Source organism: Periplaneta americana, chromosome 17 (assembly GCF_040183065.1).
Source record: "Periplaneta americana isolate PAMFEO1 chromosome 17, P.americana_PAMFEO1_priV1, whole genome shotgun sequence".
Lineage (NCBI taxonomy): Eukaryota > Metazoa > Arthropoda > Insecta > Blattodea > Blattidae > Periplaneta > Periplaneta americana.
In genome coordinates, this window is record NC_091133.1 from 76,425,654 (window position 1) to 76,451,370 (window position 25,717).

The 25,717-nt window shown below is 35.6% G+C and overlaps 1 protein-coding gene across 2 annotated transcripts in view; it reads left to right on the plus strand.

Moving 5' to 3' along the window:
- Positions 1–24,364, plus strand: part of LOC138693424 (cilia- and flagella-associated protein 53-like) — a 76,121-nt gene extending 51,757 nt beyond the window's left edge. The window contains exons 7-10 of one of the 2 annotated variants that reach the window (XM_069817372.1): positions 8,413–8,591; positions 9,998–10,174; positions 17,756–17,968; positions 23,986–24,364. In XM_069817372.1, coding sequence (XP_069673473.1) covers positions 8,413–8,591; positions 9,998–10,174; positions 17,756–17,968; positions 23,986–24,195 — 779 coding nt within the window. In that variant the 3' untranslated portion in view covers positions 24,196–24,364. The remainder of the gene's footprint in view (positions 1–8,412; positions 8,592–9,997; positions 10,175–17,755; positions 17,969–23,985) is intronic. The other variant, XM_069817373.1, reaches the window with a different exon arrangement.
- Positions 24,365–25,717: the final 1,353 nt, after the last annotated feature.

A 25,717-nucleotide genomic window follows, 5' to 3' on the forward strand; every position in this document is an offset into this window, starting at 1 on the left:
AGTTGGCGCTGACATCACACCAGTTAACAGTCGACACAGCGGAATATGACAGACATACAATATATCTAGGTACATTATGTAATCAAATAAAATAAATTGAACCGAAGAAATAATAAATCCGGCATTATCTGTAATGTCTAGACTCTAGAGTTCCTTTATAATGAGTTGAGACGTTGACCCCATCAACAATTAAAATATGTAATGATTTGATAGAACTGAAAATGGAAAAACAAAACTCCTATGAGTAGTAAAAACATATGCCTATAATTATATTGTATACAAATATTAAACGAACTTAATATGTAATTTTATAATGTATTACCGTACATTATTTTATAATATAATTTATTACATTTAAAACATAGAAAATGTTATTACAACTAGTTTATCACTGAGAAATAAGGAGAAGCTGTTAATTTGAATTTATTTGAAGCAAAGTGTTACTGGATTATGCAATAAGGTAGGCGATGTTTGGATCCTGTGTCTCAATTCTCATATTCAATTATTATCTTAGAGTGTGCTCGATTAAACTAACCTCTAGCGCTTGAAAGTGGAACTAAACGCCGGCGCACAGAGAAACAAAATAGGAAAATTCACTGAGTGTCCATTCGCTGATCTCTCTACCTAACGCATTATTATTATTATTATTATTATTATTATTATTATTATTATTATTATTATTATTATTGTTGTTGTTATTTCTACATATTACATTCTGTTAGGTTCATAATTGGAAGTTGCCTATTTGAAATTCATGGAATTCAAATTGAAAATGAAAGCATTTGACTTGGAGTCAAAAGGATCAAGGTTGACGTTCATTTTAATGGATTTGTGTCATGACTAATTGACGTCATAGCGACAGTTTGATTGGCGCTGATGTCTCTACTTCTGGTGCAATTGGAGCTTCTGAGTCTCACTATAAATCGACAGCGATCAATCGACAGAATGACCAGGTTCCGATCCAGATTATATCAGACATAGATAAGGGAACTCTTGGTGGTATTAGCACTATTCCACAAAGATATCTACGGCACTGAAGATAAAATAAAATGCCTGATGGAATTCTAATACTGTACTGAAATAGAGCTACAACAGGGCCGCAAATTTATCATAAAACTGGGCTAGATTGATACAGATATTGCAGTATATAAGTATTAAAAGGTAAACAATCAAATATTAATGCTCGGGTATTTATGGAGAAGCGCGTTCGCTTCCCAACCAAAAGGTCCGAGTTTCGATTCACGGCGTGGGCAATGAAACGAATTTATCTTTCTTTCCCTAGACTGGGTGTTTGTCCGATGTCTTTTGATTGTCTTGTGATATCTCTGCGGTGGTCCTGCGTCATCCCGAACCCATGACCAGGATGGCTTGCATTTGTGAGATGTCTATGTGGTGTGTGTTATCCAATTAACCGTCCTGCCTTACCCGCAATGGTGTGTAAGGCGGATAAAAGGGGAAGTAAAGTAGAATAAGAAGGAGAAAGAGGGAATATTTATAGAGAAAATGTAGATTATTATTCGTCAGAATAGAGAATAAAGCATAGCCAAACGTATTAAATAAAGCTAGGCGCTCACTTACCGGAAACATTCGTTCGCCGCGTTCGGATTTTTATTCTTTGCATTATTTTAAATGGAGCATCGCCCACTTTGCCGTATCGCCTCCGTCCGCATGACCGGATTCCGTTCAGAATTCTGGCCGGAGAATTCTAAGCGGATTTCCGTACGGTCCAAGATCGAAATAAAGAATGTCACGGCCATGTCATGGCAAATATCGATTGCAAGGTCTGCAAACGCGGTAATATTGAAGGTATAATGAAATGGACAACGCGAAGTTTATTTTACTAAGTCCAATAGCATGAAGATCTTTATAATGTATGAAATTATAGTTCAGCGTTGTCAGACACAGCCCAAACGGAGCGGAGCGCTCCACTATAACTCGTTGCGAGCTCCGGTGCTTCCACAGACATAAGCAAGTTCACGCTCCGACTGGACGTCTCTAGCACCACAACCGGTTTCGGAGCTTACAACTCTGACACTACTGTTATAGTTATAGCAATATGGTATGGAGAAAAAACGTATGGAGTGAGATTGTGAAAATACTAAATTAACCAGATATGTTCTTCATAATTTATTTAAGGTACAATCTATTCATTTTATTTCCAGGTTCAACTCAGAACTTTATAATGAAATAATGCGCTCTAGCGGTAAATTGCAACACTATTTGATGATTAATTCTGAAATCGGACAAGTAGCGATACGCAACGAACGAATTTTTTGCCGGTAAGCGAGCGCCTACCTTAATGCAACAATAAACTACAACAGTTTCGAAAAAAATTGAAATAAATAGCATCCCATGCAATAAATTGAACTTGATGCAAAATAAAGATTTTGAAGTTACTGAATTATTAGCAAAATTTGTACTTTATTGAACGTGACGTATTCATCCATTAATTCAAAATTTTCTGCCCGAAGTCAGGTCTTTCACTGCAAACCCAGCATTATCCAATCTTTTATATTTTCTGCCTTCCTCTTTGCCCTGAACTCTTCTTCCGTTGACCATTCCTTCCACTGCATCCTTCAGTACGCAGTTTCTTCTCAGCCAGAGACCAAACCAATTCGTTTTTCTCTTCATAATCAGTTTCAGCATCATTCTTTCTTCCCCGACTCTTAGGACTCTTAGGAAAGACTGGAGAATGCTTGATTTGAAATGAAAGACCTGCCCTTGGACGGAATACTATGGTTGAATGAATTCCACCTACATTCACTAACGCATAACGCCATACAGTAGTAGTAGGCTACGGTGTAACTTAAACTCCTACGTATATTTGTAAATTAGAATCTAGATCCCTTTGCTTGAACTTGTTAGTTTAGATAGGACTAAACATAGATCAGTATCTCACAGATATAATCAAGTCGCAACCTGATTCTCTTTGCTGTGTAGATGTCAGTCGGGTGGCTTGCGTCAAAGTGATATTCTCCAAACTGGAGGATGTTCAATCTGGAATCGAATTCCGTCCACTTGTAGCAGAGGTAGCTTTTCACCCCCGCATTTGCGGTGGCTATCTCTGCGGTTACGTCACTGGATCGATAGCCTTGTTGCTCATTGTGTCAGCCCCGAATGCATGCATTGACCCACCTCTACTTCCTGGTTTTAAAAGAAACCAATGACCCCTTCCCAAGGAGGTCTCACTATAAGAAAAAATAGAACTGCTATAAACCTAGCAGAGTAGAGCAACATATTTATACTTCAATCGTGTATCTGCTGTATGAACTGGGTTACTGGACGTTGTATAATACTTCTTATGAAACAAAAGTTCCAGAAAATGCGAGTTTGGGGTGTTGAAATGTAGGTCTGAATAAATTTCGAGTAAAATTAGCCTATTTAATAGGTTTCATTCTTAGAATTAGATGTATGTTTCGTAAGAGCAAATGAATGCAGGAATAAAATTGATTTCTTGCACACGCTCCTAACTGATACAATAGAACAAAGAATTTGTTATAAATTAATCACTGAATCATTCGTTAGTTCATCCATTCTTTCGCTCGTTTTTATTTCTCATAAATTACGTCTCTTGTCAGATTAATTTACGGTACCCCTTTTACTCTATTTATATAGAGAGTGTTTCAGAAATACTTTGACAAACTGGGGTGTGTTCCTCACATCAAAACAAGAAAAAAAGTTCATATAAACATATATCCGACAATTCTTAGTTTTTTAGTTATTAATGAAAGAACATAATGAAACATCTGTTAGATATTGTCAGCTTGGTAGCAAGTGTTGCAACTTTAATCAATTCAGAAACTCATAACAATGAAAGTGGAAGCAAGAGGAGAACATTTTGAATATTCGTTATGAGTAGACTTCGTGGAATTGCCACGAGAATCGTAAGGTTTACTACGCACGCGGTATAGACTGTATGAGAAGGGGGCGTGCAACGGATGGAGTATGCCTCTGATGTGAACACTGAGCAGTATACTGCGGTTACAATAAAACCTGTATCCTGCATTCAAGAAATATAATGAATGATCATTGAAGTAGCAAATGTCTAAACATGTAAATACGCAATTATTTTGTAGTGAGATATATTAACTCTTAAAATTTAATGTAATATACTCACATCATCCTTGAATATATGCATTGCAGTGAAGAGTTACGTACATTTTGAGCGACTCCAAAGTGAATCTCCTCCGATGGTCACTCAAACAGTTTTTATATTGGGAAAATGTACTTCAACATCACACGATGTAAGAGGTGCATATTTGAAGAACGGAAAGTCACTACTTTCTAGTACACCAACTTCAGACGTCTTGTCATGACCTGATAGTACATCATTTATAATACGAAGTTGTGAATAGGCAGAATTTTTAGCAATAATGTTTCTCAACTTGCATTTATCTTTTTCTGAAATTAGTGAATTGTTATTTTGGATAACGGTTTGTGATACTTTATCCACTATATTAAGGGCGTCTGAGAGTTGTAGTTTAGATGATTCTAACAGGGTGATGCTTTTGGACACGATTTTAAAATTAGAATCAATGAACCGAATATCTTCCAATAGCTGTTCAGAAGGCAAAGCTTTTACAGCTGCAACAGCGGAACTGTCTGTGCTATCCAATGCATCAATTACCTCCATTATTTTGCCGTAATATTCTGCATAATAATTAATAGCATCCAACCAACGGGCCAAGACTGGCTGCGGGGGTAAGGGTATTCCAGGGGAAATTGTTTGGAACAGCAACACACTCATTGTAGTATGTTTGATTGAATTCTTGTCTGCACTGAACAAATGTTAAGCTTTGACTATTCCAGCCACAGTAATGTAAAAACAAGTGCTTACATAGGTATACATTAGCTGTAGCTGCTCTATCTATTTGGACCGGTCACATCTCTTAACATGAACTGCTTACTACGAGACCGGGAGGTCGCTCACCTCCTCTATACTACCGCACATCGGCAACCTGATTGCATGCTGCGTGTGGCAATTCAACGAAGTCTAGTTATGAGTTTCTGAATTAATTAAAGTTGCAACATTTGCTGCCAAGCAGACAATATCAAACATGTTTCATTATGTTCTTCTATAAATAACTAAAAAACTAAGGATTTTCGGACATATGTTTATATGAACTTTTTTCTTGGTTTGGTGTGAGGAACATGCCCCCAAGATTTGTCGAAGTATTTCTGAAACACTCTGTATACATAAATAAATTCATGAATAATTAATATTCACTTTTTATGCCATTAATTTAGTCAGCTAGGCTCTCACTTATTAATTTAATATATCACTCATTCAGTCATTCACTCACTACTTACTGACTCATCCATTAAGTTGTTTATTTATTCAATAGTTAAATAATTGATTAATTAAATAACACTAATTTATTTATTTGTTTTTCTTTATTCTTTTCTTTGGCTTTCTTTCTTTCTTTCTTTCTTTCTATCTTTACTTTTATTTCTTTATTTTCTTCCTTTTTTTCCTTAACATCTTTTCTTTCTTTCTTTGTACATTTCTTTTTCAATGTGTGTGTGTTTATTTCTTTCTTTATTTTTCTACCTTTTTGTTTCTTCTTTCTTTATTTTTCTTTCCTTCTTCCTTCCATTTTCCGTCACATTTTCGCCATCTTTTATACGAATTTATTCAATGCAGAATAGGGGAGAATATAGTCCTTTATTTATCGATCAACAGGAGACAGGGACACACTGTGATCCTCCCTATTCATCTAGTTACCACCGCCGAAACAACACTGGACAGAACATGATGAAGGACAAACACTCAAACCCGTAGAAAGGAGCTGAATTTTTTCAATTGCCTACGTAGGGAATCAAACCACTGATCGCTTAAATGGAAAGCGCATACGCTATCCACAGATCCAAGGCGGTGGACACATTCATTTATTCACTTATGAAGTCGTTCATCCACATACATTTTCTAACTTTTGCAATCAATTATATCATTCATGAATTTACTAATTTATTCACATACTTATTAATTAATTAATTCACTGATCCGTCCGTTTTATTAGTCATTCATCCATTACTTCATCCATTTATTTATTATTTCTTTCCTTAAATAATTAATTAAATTGTTATCTAAATTATAGGGCTTACATTCATGCATTCATTTTTTCATTCTCCGTTATTCACTCACTCACTCACTCACTCACTCACTCACTCACTCACTCACTCACTCACTCACTCACTCACTCACTCACTCACTCACTCACTCACTCACTCACTCACTCACTCACTCACTCACTCATCCTCCCAACCAACCACTCAACCACCCACGAACACATCCACCCACTCACTCACTTATCTACCTACCCACTCACTCATTCACCCATTCACTCACAAAATCATACATCCATCCACTCACTGAACCACCCTAAAACTCATCCGCCTACTCATACATAGACACTCACCACTGACTTACCGACCCACTCACTTAATTATTCCCCCCCCAACTAATTAATTAATTCCTTTATATAGCCTACTTCAGAGTTCAATCCATAAATTCGCAATTTAATATTTTCTCACATAAGGTACCTAAAAGAATAGTAAAATTTTTCAAATATTATAATTTCTTAATTTCAAGTATAATCTCAGATATTTTGCAATTAATTTTGTATTCAGATGAATCTAATATAATATTGTGAAAATATTTTGAGCTCAATCATAAGATTTATCTATTTGCAAATGTTTATTTGCTACAATATGTATAAAACATTAACGTTTTCGCCTTTTCGGCATCAACAGATATGTTAAAACACGTAATCTAGAACTTGAACAAATTAACGAATATACATTGTAATATACATGACAGATAAATTTCATGAGTTTTATGTATTATGTAGTTAAGTAAAGGTTTTGTAAAAATGATTTCAAACATGTAAATTTGGAAGGACAATTGTGATTGTATATACATATAACTCATGTTACAAACATACGTGAATGGTTAAATGACACGCATTAAATTATTGCCAAGTACGAATATCAGTGATATGAAAGGTTTAAATTAAATTTGTTAATAATTTGAACGTGACAATACGACACATAAGATTTTATTATTTTATCATTACTATTAATCATTAATCATTTCTTATTGTTTTATAATACTTTGCCTTTTTTTTAAATTTATTGCTATTATATTACCATTTCACTTATAATTAACAAATTCAAATTAAACCTTTCATATTACTGATATTCGTACTTGGCAATAATTTAATGCGTGTCATTTAACCATTCACATATGTTTGTAACATGAGTTATATGTATATATAATCACAATTGTCCTTCCAACGTTACATGTCTGAAATAATTTTACAATCATTAATCATCTCTCATTGTTTTATAATACTTTGTCTTTTAAATCTATTGCTATTACCATTTCACTTATAATTAACAAATTCAATTTAAACCTTTCATATCACTGATATTCGTACTTGGCAATAATTTAATGCGTGTCATTTAACCATTCACATATGTTTGTAACATGAGTTATATGTATATACAATCACAATTGTCCTTCCAAATTTACATGTTACAAATCATTTTTACAAAAACCTTTACTTAACTACATAATACATAAAACTCATGAAATTTATCTGTCATGTATATTACAATGTATATTCGTTAATTTGTTCAAGTTCTAGATTACGTGTTTTAACATATCTGATGATGCCGAAAAGGCGAAAATGTTAATATTTTATACATATTGTAGCAAATAAACATTTGCAAATAGATAAATCTTATGATTGAACTCAAAATATTTTCACTATATAATCTCAGAATTTGAGAAGAACTTTTTAATTTTTATCTTAAAAGAAATATGATTCTTTTCATGTTTTTACTTATTTCGTATCATATATATTGGCGAATATCTTAGTGTAGAATTCAATTGTAACAATAGCATCTACATAGGACAGATAGTAGCGCATTTGCCTGCTGAAACGGTGCTGCTCTTGAATTTGGGTTTATTTTCAGCTTGAACTCTTTACCTGACTGGGTTTCTCTGTTAGGTTTTTTCCAATTATAATGCGAATGTTAGGTACTCCATGGCGAATTCTCTGCCTCATGTCGCCAAATACCACCTCGCTATCATCAATTTTATCTCTCGTTACGCGAAATAGCTTTAAATAACCGACTAAAAAGAAAGCATGTACGTTATGATATTTAAATCTTAGTTGCATTACAAGTAACTAAGCTATAAAAGTATAAGAACTTCGTCGCAAGAATAAATATCTAGATAGCTAAAATATCTAAAGAGAAGTATAAAGTAGAATATTTTGTTAATGTCCTTTCAGCATGTCGTAAAATATATTTTGAGGATTGTTTTAAAGTCACGTGACTTTAAATGTGCAATTAATGGATTTCGCATAGAAAATGTATATTTTATTTTTAACTCACTTATTTCAGCCTTGGAGTACAAGTTGAAGGAGAGACAGCGAGTGTTCAGTGACCTGATGGAGCAGATCAAGAGGCGCGAAGAATTCCTGAACCGCATGGCCAAGGAAGAAGAAATATTAGAAAAAACATTTTCTAGAATAGCAAAAGCTGAACTGGATCGAGAACTGGCATCCAAGCAGGATTACAGGGTGAGGATCCATAACAAATAGTAAATCTTCTTACAAGTCGGTATGGTTTTTTGTATGATGATATGAAAACTCTCACGAATGACGTGAATAAAACGCAACGTGCCGGAAATGACCCATGCATGATCAGTGAAGGAAGTGAGACAGTATGCGCCGGTATGGAATATCGCCACTAGTTTCTATGGCCAGAAAACATACCGTTAGTGAAAAATGACATATCGTCTCTGAAAAAATGTGAAGCGTAAAAATTTATTTATACATTTCTTCACAGCAAGGAGTAGGCCTACTGTCTACTGTATTTGCTTCGTAGATCTAAACCACAGCCTTCTGGAACTGTATTCAACATGTATTTAGACACGTTTAATTGATAAGTCAACTCCCTGAAACTATGCTGATGAAGCAAGTTATTTGACTAGTGTCATATGAATTTAAATGAAAGTCAAAATTCGATGTTGTTATTGCGGGTAATGGAATAGTTACGAAAATAAAATAGTTGCGTGCGATATACTGGTAACAAATTTTAAATTGTAATTTGGTTGAGTGAATGCATAAATCGAGTTTTTTGTTAATTATTCAAATCAGCATACAAATATCTATATAAACTTACTTAATGTAGACGTGCCTTCTTTAGATGTTGGTTGTGTGAGGACTGTGTAACGACTGCGACTAGCATGGTCTGTCTCCTTAGATAATGTCCACGTTTCGCTTGCATAACAGAGAATACTTACTTACTTACTGGCTTTTAAGGAACCGGGAGGTTCATTGCCGCCCTCACATAGGCCCACCATTGGTCCCTATCCTGAGCAACATTAATCCAGACTCTACCATCATATCCCACCTCCCTCAAATCCATTTTAATATTATCTTCCCACCTACGTCTCGGCCTCCCCAAAGGTATTTTTCCCTCCGGCCTCGCAAGTAACACTCTATATGCATTTCTGGATTCGCCCATACGTGCTACATGTCCTGCCCATCTCAACCGTCTGGATTTTATGTTATGGCGCGTCCTCAGGTTGCGGATAGAGGAGACGGCCTCCAGATATGGAGGGTAGCTGCGAATATATTGAATAAGCAGTCGTGGACAGCCGATAAGGGGTGGTCCTCCAGCTTGGGGGTTGGGCGAAGGGCTAACAACCCATCACCGTAAAAAACAGCTTGTTACGGAACCTAACAGAGAATACTTCTAATAATTGTTTTGTATATTTTAAGTTTTGTTTCCTTGTGCACACAGATTTCAATATTGCGCTTAATGCAAAAAAATTCCAACTCTGACATGAGAATAATAATTCTAGCCAGAACCTGCTTTTGAAACAGCTGGTATGTTTTATGTTATATGTTCATCTGGAAGTGAGTTGTGGGCTAGAAAGAATGGTGGATGGAAGCACTTTTAAGTAATTCCGTGGTTGTAGGAAACACTGAAGCGAGAGTCACAGCTGTACCGAGACAACTTGGCAGAACTGCGCAGGAGGAGGGCTCAAGAGGAAGCCGAGCTGGAGAAAATGCTGCAACAGGAAAGGGATAAAGTCGAGACGCAGAGGAAGGAGAGGGCCATGAAACTCAAGGCGGCCCGGCAGAAACTCAAAGATGTAAGTGAACTTTCACATGTCGCACTCTAATTAAGAAAACCAACTTTAATATTTATGTAGCTTCGCAGTCTATTCAGATTTACGACCTGTCCGTGTGTGTGCTGCACAAACACAAGTACAAGTTAAATGCACGTTGCAAGTGGCTACGGCGCAATGCGTAAGTCACGAATGCTCTGCTTGTAACTCATGCACAATCTCTGCACAGTTATCAATAGAGCTGTGATTTATATCCAAAATGCACGTTGCATGTAACTAGAGTTGTGAAAATATCGTCTATTTCAATAAAATATTACTGTCACATTATAAAATACCTACTTAATCACAGTAATAACTCTGAACACCAATGCGATCTAGAGATTATCAGGCGACTTCATGCTCGTAGTCTCTCGACCGATTGTGTGTGACATGGGAAACAATGAATTTTTTTTTGTTCCACAAATTCCTGATCATACACTATACTGTGCAAATATTCAATGCTTAAATAACGGAGGTCTTCGTATAATAAATTTCATAACAGGGAAAGACAAAATATGAATGATTCTTACTTCTCGTTCGATCCTCAAATTTATTAAATATTATTATAAATATACCTATCCTATTTATTTCATACAGCGCACGCTAAGTACATGTCATATTGGGCAGCTGCAGCATTTTGCTAAATATCATAGTTATATTAATTGCTGGTGACCGTTATTTTTTGTAAGGAATTATAAGAGAGAAAGTTTTAGACACTTTGTTTCACTTTATCTTTTATGTTTTTGATTGTCAGTCAGGTTCTCGGAGTAGGCCTATTTAACAAGAACAATTTATTTATTTATATTAAAAAGATACATTAAGAAACTATTACATACACAAAACAGAAATACAAATTAAGGAATTTACCTCTGTGTGGCCAAACACTCGCAGTCGGGAGTATATATACTCAGTTTTTTCTTAAGGGGAATCTGTACACCGAATTTTGACAAAAACGTAATTTTGGTTTTTATCGTTTTTCGGTAGTTTAATATGTGTAAAATGATAATAATATTTTATTTATTCTAATTGTCAGCTTTTAGCCCTATCTTCAGCAAAAATATTGTAGTAATTCTTAATGCAAAAAATGTTATCAATGAACAATTTTTTTCCCAACCGCTCAGTGGAATTTTAAATTTAGAGTGAAGGTTGGTAATATTGTGATATGAGTAATACTGTGATAGTATTTTTGAGAATTTATTACAATTTTACTGAGCTAGAGGAAAATCTTTTTTTGCGTCAACGTATTAAGGGAATGTTCGTGGACAAGTTTACTCACAAAACCGGTTCTTCTCTCCCTCAGTAAAATTGTAATAAATTCTTAAAAAGAACTCTCATAATATTACTCGTATCACAATATTATCAACCTTTACCATATTTATTCGATTCTATACATGAAAGTATGTTACATATGCCCTATTTTCCTATATTTGTATTTTTATCAGTTCTGAGAAAAATAGTCCCAAAATTGAGGATTTAATATTGCATGAAATGGAAACTTTGACACCATTTTTCTGCATTTTCTTATTTTTGTGATATTGGTGCACTTTTCTCAGAAAGTATTGTACCCAGAAGGTTGAAATCAATACATGGCATTTTATACAGTAGCTTAAAAAATTAAGATTATTTTTATCTTCAGCAAAAATAAAAAAGTAATTTGTAGTAATTCTTAATGCAAAACATGTCATCAATAAAAAAAAAACTTTTTGCCAACTACTCAGTCGAATTTTAAATTTATTTAGCCTACATTTGTATCTTTTATCACGTCTGAAAAAAGTGCTCCCAAAATTGAGGAATTTAACATTGCATGATATGGAAACTTTGACACCATTTTTCTGCATTTTATTATTTTTGTAACTATGGTGCAATTTTCTCAGAAAGTATTGTACCCAGAAGGTTTAAATTAATATACAATATCAACGTGATGGCATTTTATACAGAAGGTTAAAAAATTAAGATTATTTCTATCTTCAGCAAAAATAAAAAATTATTTGTAGTAATTCTTAATGCAAAAAATGTTATCAATGAAACATTTTTTTTTGTCAACGGCTCAGTGGAATTTTAAATTTATTTAACCAGTTCTATACATAAAAGTATGTTACATATGCCCTATTTTTCCTACACTTTTATCTTTTATCACTTCTGAGAAAAATTCTCCTAAAATTGAGAAATTTAACATTGCATGATATGGAAACTTTGACACCATTTCCTGCTCTTTCTTATTTGTGTGAAATTGGTGCACTTTTCTCAGAATGTATTGTACCCAGAAGGCTGAAATTAATATACAATATCAATGTGATGGCATTTTATACAGTAGGTTAAAAAATAAGGTTATTTCTATCTTCAGCAAAAATAAAAAATAATTTGTAGTAATTCTTAATTCAAAAACTGTTATCAATGAAAATATTTTTTTCCCAACCGCTCAGTGGAATTTTAAATTTATTTAGTCGATTCTATACATAAAAGTATGTTACATATGTCCTATTTTTCCTACACTTTTATCTTTTATCGCTTCTGAGAAAAATGCTCCTAAAATTGAGAAATTTAACATTGCATGATATGGAAACTTTGGCACCATTTTTTGCATTTTTCTTATTTTTGTGACATTGGTACACTTTTCTCAGAAAGTATTGTACTCAGAAGGTTGAAATTAATATACAATATCATGGAATATTATACAGTAGCTTAAAAAAATAAGATTATTTCTTCTTCAACAAAAATAAAAAAATAATTTGTAGTAATTCTTAATGCAAAAAATTTTATTAATGAAATTTTTTTGGCAACCGCTCAGTGGAATTTTACATTTGTTTAACCGGTTGTATACACAAAGGTATGTTACATATGTTCTATTTTTATATATTTGTGTCTTTTATAAGTTCTGAGAAAAGTGCACCCACAATTGAGAAATTTAACACTAAGATATGGAAGTACAATCTCCCCTTAAATATATTATTATTTTATCCTATTTGTATTAATCTAGTCTGTCTGTCTTCAGTAAATAAACTGCACAACTGCTCTACATTTAATTCTTCCACACTCTTCTTATGTTGTAAGGTCTGTTTTCCACGTCCATTGCTGCGGGATGTATATATTTATCTGGAAATATGTTAATCTGACTGATTGCTATTTGCCTAGCTTGTTGTCTATCTGCCTATGTGTCTGTCTGACTCTCGTTTCTATATCTACCGTTGTCTGCCTTGTGATCAGAGTCTTTGTTGCTGTTTGTCAGTTCCTGCTTCCTTCTCTGTCTGTCTCTCCACCTGTTTGTATGTATGTATTTCAGTTCTGTTTAAACAGTTTTCACCTGTTTATCTAGCCATTCGTTTGACTATTTCTTGCCTGTCTGACTGGATTACCTTCACATGTTGTAACCTGCTTCACGTCTCTAATGCAATACTATAGTGACAGCAGCAGCGTATAGATTTTGAGCGATATTCCATCAGTAGCAAATGGACGCAAGCACTGCAAATTTGCACGGCTTGTTCAGATAATAATCTGCCCGCCCATAGCTCCCGTGAACATTTAATGATACTAATTCCATTTTCAGTATTTAACTAATTATAAATTCCAAAACGACCATGAGGTGATCAGATCCATGAATTTCATAAATGACGTCATAAAATCACTTGCAATTTGTGCATATGAAACATTCAATTAAGTTGCCCGTATCGAATATTAATTGTGAAATGCATGTGATGACATTATGAACTTTAATGACACACAATTATGATCTTGACCCGGTCTGATATATACTATACTTAACAACATCAGCACTAAATACCACTGCAGCTAAAAACAGATAAAATTTTATTCACGCATTCGCTAGCTAACTATTTTCGAAGCTATTACTCTATTTACCACAGAAGCACAATCTTAGATTCTAATTTTCATTTCATAAAGAAGAAAATATATATTCTTTTGCAACAATGAGTACGTAATTGTCATTTAAATGTATGCTCTTGAGGTTGTTTGCACGTTTTTGTACACTGGTCAGTATTTGTTATTGTATCCGGATTTTAACATACCGTCAATTGGGGTAACATTGGCCCAAATATTTTACCATTCTAAAAGTAAACGTCTGTAATTTAAGAGTTTGCTCCTTTATCTTAATGAATATTTTTATAAGGGGTTCTACATGAAACAATAATGGATCCTGAAGCAATTAAACATTTTGGTTTAGTTTTATCAAAGTTTACATATTTTTAAAATATTGGGTCAATGTTACCTTGACATGGGGTAACTTTGGCCCAACTTCCGAACTAGCATAGTAAGCTATACTAAGGATAATTTTGGGCCAATGATACCCCAAAACAACTGCTGGTTTACCCAACTGATATGACATAATGCATTGCAATGACACTCACATGACTTTTTTAATAATAATAATAATAATGCATTTTTATTAATAAAACATAATTTTAAGGTTGCAATGAAAATTATTTTATTTTATCTTACATCCTGCAATAGAACAAACTTCAATATAATTAAGACTACAGAACACCTTATAATACATTTACATAAGCTCTGGAATGGAAAATATTCCCCTCTTCCCACACATTTTTGGCGGATTAATTTTTGTCTTTACATCACTCGATTTGTACACCAACATGTCTTTCTTGGCTGGCCATTTCCAACCTTTAATTGACTTTGTCATGCAATCAACAGTTGGACCTTCTTCTTCACCTGATGGCAACTTCTTCACGACGCCAGGATACTGTTGACCATCATATTCCACAATGACAAATTCTCCTTCTTTCAGATTTTGTTCTAAGTCCCTGACAAAAGTCCCAGCATTGTCTTCTACAGATGTGTCGAAAAAAACATATCTTTGCTAAAATTATGTGATATAATTGTGAGAAAGTATAATTCAAGCCATGGTGCTGTGGGCCAATTTTGCCCCATTCGTATACCAAAACTTACACCTTTCCCATTTTAAAAATGTACAATCAATACGGCAAAAAATATATAAACTTTAAAACTTAAATTACTTTACCAGACATATTTATAATATTCCTTAGTACTTACCTGATTTTTACCTGTCAAAATACCGTTCAACCATTCAAAAGTTTCCAGAATATATTTTTCACCAAAAAACAGCTGAGCCACATGAAACAGTGCTGCTGCCTAGTGTTAACTTTTGAAACTTCTTTATTAATTGTTTTTACCGACTGGAGCTGCCATCTACACAGTACAATTGAAACTACTTACATAAACCACTTTTTCTGGGAGATATAAAAATTCAAACTTATATTTTCTGTTGGGCCAAAGTTAGCCTTAATGGGCCAATGTTACCCCAGTTGACGGTATCTGTTCTAATTCAAGAAATAGCACGCGCAGTCGAGTACAAAGTCGTCTGATCCGAATTTAATACCCGGTAGAACTGCGGAGATTTGCATTCCATCAGGGGAAAAACTTGTGTAATTAATATTTGGCTATTACCTTAAGCTGACCTTCCTCCATTCTGGCGGTGTTAGTTCAAAATAATACACTTATAAGGACATAACGCACTAAAATGTCCAATTCAGTTCACAAGAATATAGTAATTTTGAAGAAAATTAAACTGAATATTCAAAAAGAAAGTTTTCGTTAAGAAATAATTATACGGTTGTTCATAATCTTTGCCTTGGGGTCCACGTAAAAGAAAACCCGTAAAACACATTTGACTATTATAGCTTTTTAAGTATTAATATTTACAAATATTTCATATCAATAATTTGTGTGCCCATTAACATAATAATCCCAACTATATAATCGGTCCAATCGGGAATCGAACCAAAGCCACAGGTCAGCACTGGATAAATAGACAAGCACGCCTACCACGTGACTCACGCCGGTGACAACTTGGCTTTAATTCATATAATTTCATGTTATATAAAATGATTTCAGGGTAAGCTGTACGAGCTCAAGTGATGCCGAGTGGAGATTTACAATTCACTGATTCTTTGTAAAACTTTGACGATTGTGTTACGGTACGAGACGAAGTTGTTTAATGGGAGACAACTGCTAACATATAAGTGTACGTTCCCGGTGTTAAGCGAGGGATATCTTATGGTGACCCTTGCTAAAAATCAACGGGGTTCATGACAGCCGGGGCCACCTATGAGGAGTCTAGCTAGTGTATTGGGATGATCTAAGTTATCTGTTACCGTTATAGATCTGCTTGAGTCATATAGTAGCTTACCTTCCGAATTGGAGAACCAACCTTGAGGTTTCCTATTCATCACATCTCTACCTCCAGGGGATTATAGAGGGCGATTCACGAGGAAATGTAAAACATTTAGGATACGATATCTTAGGCCATTTTGAGTGAAAAAGTTCATATGAACGATGGCGGAGCTAGATGCATTTTTTTGGTCAAACGTCTCGCCCTAATATGAATCAGATGTTACCATATGCTGATGATGTGAGACGTGAGACAAGGCCACCGATCGCAATGAATAACGTAACATTGGAATCTGCGATGTATGTAAATAAGAGAAGTTCATCTCACAAACCGGGTGGTGGGGCATTACAAATATCCAATCGCCTGCCCTTGTCTGATGTAATGACCCAGAACCAGCACATAACACAAATACACTATCACTTAGCAGTTCACAGCAGTTCAGTCAGCTACCTACAGGGCAGTAGTTATACAGGTACAGTTATCGGAAGTGTTAAGTTGTGTTTTTCAAGATGCCTTATAAATTTTCGACTACAAAATACGCCGATATTGAGTATGTTTATGGTTTGTGCGATGGAAATTCCTCGCGTGCTGTCGCTGAAATTGAACGACGCTTTCCGAACAGAAGGGTACCATATCGAAGAGTATTTATGGGATTGAATGAAAGACTTGGTATAGCAAAGAAAAGTGGAAACGAGAGAGGAGCTAATCTACCGTATTTTGGATGCTGCACGCCGCCTAAAGAACAGCCACGAGCAACTCTCTCGAGCGACGAATGCGATTCACACCCGAGTGCAACAGTGCGTTGAAGCAGAAGGAGGTACCTTTGAAAAAGTGCGAAAACATCGACCCCGATATCTAGAATATTAGATATGTATGCATACGTGAATATAAACTTTAAATTTGTTCGTTATCTGTCTCTAAATGCGAGTTAGTACAATGAAATCTTATAAGTTTTTGTGAAATCAAAGATCCATAACTCCGTAACCGTTCGAAAACGGACCCATATACATTTTTTTATCCACTGCCACCAGGTTGTCTTTTCGACATTTCTGGTCTTCTCTCCTGGCCGTGGCTTAGTTGTAACCCACTTCTGAGGTTGGAGCGCCTGGAAAGCGGAGTTACATTACCCCGATGATGTGATAGGATGAAGGGACCCATATACAGTACATATGAACTTTTTGACTCACAATGACTTCAGAATTCACACCCTAAATTTTTTACCTTTCCTCGTGAATCACTCTGTATGCATAAAGGACTTTCGTCCGTCATTTCCGTACAACGCACTGACCCATGAAGCTATCCGAATCCCTCACACGCAAACCCCATGTAACTAACCTCTTTTCCTGAAAAAACGAGCGATCACGCTCTCTTCCTGGACCAACATTGTAAAACTATGTTTGTTTTAGGACGTGTTGCAAGGCCGCAAGGAGCAAGTGGAGTACAACGCGGCGCAAGAAGAAAAGCTACGACGCGCAGAAGAGGAGGAATTCAAACTACAGGAGATGGTGCGGCAGCAGAACGCCAGACTGACTGCTGAGCACGACAGGCAGATCAAACTGCTCCAGAAGAAGTATGCACAGGACCTGAAGGACCAGATCGAATATAGCAAGCAAGTCAAGGTGCGTTAATATAATGAATTCTCTTTCCTCGGAAGCTTTTACTACTATTCATCGACAAAGTAGTAAAATGATGTTTCAAACTTCAGTCAGGATTTCAGAAAATTTAGAAAGAATTCGGACGTGTATCATCATGTCTCGATTTCTCAGTAATCTCTATAATCTGAAAAGAAAGTTCCACTATTGCTCAGTAGGCCTACTTCTTTTATATACTGTTCTAGTTTGTGAATAACTTCAATAATTTCCCACCATTGCTCTACTACCTCCATCGTCATTATTTTGTTTCTGAATAAATCTATGAAGGCTTACAATATGAAAGAAACGTCCCACAACTTCTCCATGATATCTGTAATATAATTACTTTCTTAGGTATCATATAGTCCTAAGTTAACTTAAACAATTTGAACGGCAGGATTCATTTGTCTCATGCTTTCTGTTGAGATATTATTTCATAGCACCACCTTGATAGAAATAACCATGAATTAGTTGATCCTAAGGACATTATGATACTGAATTTTAAGCAATAGGGGAAACTCGGATAATTCTGCAGTACGGGTAATTCTGCAGTAGTATATATATATATATATATATATATATATATATGATTTTACTGTGGCTTTACAATAGCGTGAACGTAAGTTTTGATAGGCTGTCAACAGGAGGCATGTCCTCTGCAGTGCTATAGAAAAAAGTCAAGGATATTGGTCGACACCTCTGTCGGCAATACAGTGAAACATCGAAAGATGGTTGTTTTTCGTGTTTTGTTATACAGCTGCGAAGAAAGTGAGCATTGTTACATATGAATTGTTCCTTTTATGTTACTTTCATAATGCATTTCATAATTATTTACGATTGCGGAATTAGCCAAATCCTATTGCGGATTTATCCGCAATGTTGCAGAATTACCCGAGTTATTCTTTTTCAACTGTAATGTATGTACAAGTAAATATATTTGCATTTTATTAGGTCTTTTTATCTCATTTGGAAATGAAAGGTTTCGTCCATGTCTACATACCTTGATAATAATTTTTAATAAACATTTTGATAAAAATATGATAGATTTACTATTTAATATTGCGGAATTAGCCGAGTCTTCCCTACTTGGTATCGATACTGAAGTCTACATTCGATACTCCCATAATATCGAAAGGATAGTGTTGATACTTAAAACAGCGATTGGTGTCGCGGAAGTTCAATAATGAGCAATGTTACCTATACTAAATAAAATAATATTCAATCACACAGTTGGCGAAACCTTTAATATTAGAATGAAATATTTAATACATACTTTCAAAATCAATTAAAATGAATGAAATCTCGATATTTCAACAAAACTGGTATCTCCTGATGTATAATTATTCCCCATTTTATTTAAATAATAAGATCCAAGCTTTAACATCTACTTATCTTCTGAAACCAGAACAAAAACTCAATGTTTTAAATATGTATATTTGGCCTATACCTGTTTATCCTCTTCAAAATGCTCCCCTTCACCAGCTTTCTGATCGGTTTCTCGAAGATGTGGATAAGTTAATTAAAAGTTCGGTGAAGGAAATTTTATGTTTGCCAGGAGACACGCCCGACGCGATGTTGTACACCGAACGTAAATATAAGGGTCTCAGCCTTTTCAAAGCTCAATGGGAAGCATATTTACAGCATCTCAATATTTGCAACACATTATTGAGAACCTCGAATCCTCTTGTCGTTTCTACAAGGAACATAGCAGCAGAAAAGAAAGTATGTTCCAGGAAGTTAAAAATTCCACCTGAAGATCTGGATATAAGTAACATCAATGTCCATAAACTACGACAAAATCTTAGGAAACAAGAGTACGACAAATGGTGTGCGCTTCCACATAAAGGAAAAGGTGTTATTTTATTTCAAGAATATACTCCCGGAAATAAATGGATTTTTTCTAAGGAGGGTCTATCTTCCTCTGAATGGCGGGACGCAATTAAGATGAATGCTAACGTAGCACCAGTGAGAAGTCTTCATGGGAGATCCTTGGACGGTTTCCGTTGCAGATACTGCAACGAGATTGAAACCTTAGCACACGTCCTAGGATCCTGTCAGCATGGAGAACTCCTGAGAAATTCACGCCATCATAACATCCGAAAACTAATAGCACAAGCCCTTAGAAACAAATCCTTCCAGGTCCATGAAGAGGTGCACTGCGTTGCGTCTGAAGGCGGCGGAATTAGAAGAGCGGACATCGTGGCTCTAGACACAAGACTAATAGTAAAGGCTTTATACTGGACCCAACTGTTAGATTTGAGATGAGCCAGACCCAACCATCCGAGGTCAACAAAGAAAAACAACAAATTTATGAGCCTACTATTCCGTATTTTCGAGAAAAATATCAGATGGAAGGCACCTGGGAAGTACATGGTTTAATGATCGGAGCGAGGGGCACCATCCCACGATCAACTGTAAACACTATCAAAACATTTGGAATCCATGACATCATTCCAAAAATAATTACTTCAACCATTAAAGGGTCTGTGGCAATTCTGAAAAATCATTTATACGGACTATCATAATACCCCCCCCCACTTTTCTATTCGTTAGTGTGTGATTGTTACAAATATATGTACAAATTTATTATTTCTTAAACTTACGCTCCTAGTTCACATTTAAATTTGGCTCATCTATCTTACTGTAATCATTACTATTCTTATATGTGTGTTATTCTGTGTTTTTGGCAACCCAGGATGCCTGGGCAGACTATTTCTTGAAATAAATTATATATTATTCAACTATTCTTCTTGAGAAATACTTTCTAATAATATACTTTGGTTAACTACAATCCGATTCGTCTTACCGCTTTCAATATATTTCTTTCGATACTATTTTTCTGAAAATAGCAGTAAAATATCCAAAAACCAATATCGAATTCAATTGAAGGGTGCGATCCCGAAACGTGTTCAGTCTATTTTTAAGAAAGGTCTGGGCTAGTTTTTTATCCACCGATCTACGGACTGAGCGAATTTTTAAGTAACATGCACAAGAACACAAACTTTTAGACAAGGAATGGCGTTGTTTTGGAAGAAAACAAGCTTAAAATATAATGACAGAGGTGTCAAACATATTGTGTAAATCATAAAAATGGCCAAATAGACCGAATGAGTTTTGGGATCACATTTCTCAATTATGACTAATTCAGAACGAATAATTCAAAACGAAAAGTATTAATCTGCAAATTCAGACAGAAGGAACGAAAATATACATACCTAATAAAATATGAATGTTATGTAATTATGCTACGTAAGTTATAAACGTAATGGGTTACTTATTACACAATTATGAATTACGGAAATAAAAATAAGTCTGACAGAATAGGTAATAAGACGAAAGGTAACCGGGGGTAATAAGGCCCATCTAAGGAATAAAACGTTCTTTCTTTGAAATGGAGACGTTTAGAAATTTTTAAATAATGGAATAGAATACTTTTATAGTTATCCTATAATACACTCAGGGACAAAAAAAAAACCGGACACTTTAATATTTGCTGGTATTTTGCAAAACATTATCTTCTCATGCAATATTATGGTAGCCATCTGTTGTTATGGAGACGTGTATACATTGTTGATTGTTTTTTGTTTTATAAACAAGCCATTAGAACCAAATATTCCAATTTTGCTTTCGGAGTCTCAACTATAACAATTTTGTCTCAACCACTTTGTGCTTCATTATCGTTATCATTCGTTATTTCTTTATTTTTACATTTTCTGAGTTTAAGTGGGTTGTAACATTTGTCTTAAAACAAGATGCGACCTGAAGATGTGGCTCGAGCTGTAGCCCTTTACGATGATGGACGCAGTGTACGTTACATTGAAAATGTTATGAATATGGCTAGAAGCACAACCCATGATGCCATAAAACGGTATAGAGAGACCCTAGAATATACTAGAAGACCAGGTTCGGGTCGTCCAAGAGCTACAAATCCAAATGAAGACAGGTATATGGTGTTGAGAGTTCTTAGGGAGCGTAACCTGCCAGCTGCTAGTGTAGCCCAGCAATTTGTTAACATGCATGGACGCCCAATTTCGGCCAAAATAGTTAGAAGGAGGTTGAAAGCAAATGGACTGATATCAAGTAGACCTGCAACTGGTCCCAGACTTCTCAGGATGCATCGAGTTGAACGACTGCGTTTTGCAAATGATCACAGGGATTGGAGAAATGGACAGTGGAGCTGTGTTCTGTTCACCGATGAGTCCCGTTTCAATCTGTGCTCACCTGATGGACGTGAAAGAGTTTGGAGAAGGAGGGGAGAACGATTTTCACAGTGTTGCATTTCCGAAAATGTGCCGTATGGAGGTGGTGGAGTGATGGTTTGGGCAGGAGTGTGTACGGATGCTCGTACAGAGTTGGGTTTTGTTGAAAATGGAAGACTAACAGCTGATAGGTATATAAATGAATGTTTGGCTGATCATTTTGTGCCATTTGGCCAATTTGTAGGCGATAATTTTGTTTTAATGCATGATAATGCACAGCCGCATATTGCCCATGCGGTCGGAGATTATCTCCAAGAAGTGGGAATCCATGTTCTTCCATGGCCAGCAAGGAGTCCAGACATGCACCCAATTGAACACGTGTGGGACATGCTGGGACGGCGTGTTAAGAATAGACGACCGAGACCAGAATCGTTACAAGAGTTGAGGCGAGCACTTGGCGAAGAATGGGAACTTATTCCTCAAGAAGACATTGCTAACCAAATTGAGAGCATGCCAAGACGTATGGATGCAGTTATTCAAGCCAGAGGGGCTAATACCCGTTACTAAAAAGAGTTTTTAATGTTTAAGCCACCATAAAATGGAAAAACAGACCAAACGATGCCATGTTTATACGCCTTTTGTAATTTTTTGTAAATTTTCTCATCAGAGATTTTTTTTTTCAAATGTTGTCGTATAAGGCGCTAAATGAAACATTATTTTGTTTAAATGAGTTTTGTTTCATTTTGAAATAATTGGCAACAAAATACAAGCAAATATAGAAGTGTCCGGTTTTTTTTTGTCCCTGAGTGTATTTTACTTCGAAGAAATATTCAAACAGACACATAAATGCTGTGAGCAATGAAATTAACATCATGTCACTGGGCCTTATATCCTGCTGTGACAGATAATAAGGCCCACAATAAAGAATATAAGTATTGAACACAATTTTGGCATACAAAGTCTTCAGTTTTTTTTCTCAGTGAGACCCACACATTCATCGTGCACCCAACATTCACAAGAGACACACACATGTATATCTAAAAAAAAAAAAAAAACAACAATTCTCTTCGCGGAGAGAACATAACCGCGTCCTCTGGATGTTTACAAATCTGAAGTTGATGGCTCATCCAATGCTCTTTCTGCATTAGAAATTGTCAGTGTTTCGTTTGTTTCACTTCTTGCAAAAAAGATTGTGCTTCAGAGTTTGAACTTTATAGTTCAGGGACTTCTATGAACTTGTGGGCGTTTCCACGTATTTATTTCATGGGCCTTATTTCCTGCTCTGGTACTTCGCGCCAATTTTAATTTATGGAGTGCTCATATCCTCATTAGCGAAAGTTTCACGGTAGCCCCAAACTTCTTAATATTTACACAAGAACCTGCATTTAATATTATATTAACAACACACAGTAAAACGATTAAATATCAACTTAAATTTTGCAAAATGTTATAATGAAAGCAGAAATAATCACAAATAACTTGTTGCCACCAGTCAGCTACAAACAAGAACAAGAATCTAATTTCTTTATGCCTCACTCGAATGCAAGAAGAAATAGGTCTTAAGAGCTGTTGCTCTCTTTTGCAGAAGGGTATAACTAATGGCAAAACTAAGTAGTGGGTCTTATAACATGCTGGGCCTTAATACTCCCAGGTACATTACCATTATCGATACTGTGTTCCAAAGACGATTTGATACGTTAGAATCATAAGGAAACACAGGAACTCTGAACTCTCTGTTCCGCTTGAGACTTAATTTAGGTGTACATGAGAAATATAATGTTTGTGTTGTTTTGTTACTTATCAAAGGCCCGAGAACTGGAGGAGATAGAGCGAGAGTGGAAGGCGGGACTGCTGGAGGAGGAGTGCTACCTGCGTCTGATCCAGGAGCTGCTGGGTAGACCGCAGAAGCTGGAGCCTCACCCGTTCTACAGAGTGATAGAAGCGTCGGTCAGCCTCGACCCTCCTTGTAAATGCCCGGTGCCCGAAGACAAGGAGGACGCCGCTCCCAAGCGCTAAGGCTTCCAGAATCATATTTTTGTGTCTCATCGGAAGCTCAAAAATTTTGTCAATTTGTAGGACGACTAATTTTGGATTAATTTTATATACATTTTACACTTATTTGTGACCATTTAAAAAACATAAGATTTGTATTAAATTTGAGTAAGCGAGAGAGAACTAAATATATTTTGCATTTTCTCCTTACTACTCTTTTACTTCCTTGTATACGAATAATAAAATGAGTATTTTAATACCACAAAAATCAATTTAGAGATATTAAAAAAAAAAATATGTGTTAAGCATCCATATGTAAAACATGGTAATTGAAACGTCATCTACAGTCCGCATTTCACGAGAAGATCCGAGCAAGGAATGCTAGTTTTTTCCTCCACTCTTATAACCTATCACCGACAATGAACCGGCCAGCCATTGACTGAGCCTTGTTTGTCCCAGCCGGCCAATGACACCACTTCCATCCACCTGCTCCTTCAAGAAAGCTGAGTTACTAGTTTACTCTCCTCTTACCCCGCAAGGACCATACTCCCCTCGCAGGGATCCACTCGTGAAATTTGGACAGTATCTGCGTGTCCGTTCGAATACAATACTATCAACCCGCCACGTTGCGGCTTAACGTCGAAAGCATACAAAATTATGATGTGAACAATTTTAGACTGGATGAACGAAAATTGAATACCTAAATGTGTAATGAAATATAAATCCACTGGGAAGAGAAAAATTGGAAAATAATAATCTAAAAGCTATGATTGGACCAATTTATTTCACGAATCCTGAACAAGCCGTTAGAACGTAATCCTCTCAAATGATGATAGAAAATGATAACTTTCAAAGACTTGCTGAGATAGAATTTTTGAACATAAGTATGTAAACTAACCTATTAACTATTCCAATTACTTTACAAGAAGAGCTTTTAAAAATAAATCTAAAATCACAAAATTTCAAAATTGTTATAAAGTCATGTCGGTACGAAGTTTATTTTATGGGAGTCAAATAGGAACAGAGGGAGAGAAGGGAGGAAGAAAGAGGGAGAGAGGGGAGAGGAGAGTGAGAGAGGAAGGGAGAAGGGGAGAGGGTTGATGGAGAGAGGGTGAGATTGGTGGCAGAGAGAGAGAGGGAGGGAGGGAGAAAGAGAGGAAGTGAGAAAGAGAAGACTAAACTCTAAACAAAGGAAATGAAATTTCTTCGAATTAGATTACACGAAGTCAAATTACAAAAAAGGAATCAAATCAATAAGAAATGATTGAAACAAATGACTGGGGATTCACAGAGTCCCGATGATTGTGTGAATACATCTTCGTTTTATTGTTGTATATTTTATTTGCTTTTTTTTGTTATTGATGTGATTGACTTGCCTATTACAAAATGCTCGTCGCTTATTCACTTCCAAGTAGGTTACCCAACACTCAATAGATGACAGCACACGTATGAATTCTGTAGCATTTAGCGGAGATTTTTTGAACTTCATGTTACGCTAGAAATGTGATATTTTCTCATCACTTAATATTGTACCTTGAACAAAGAC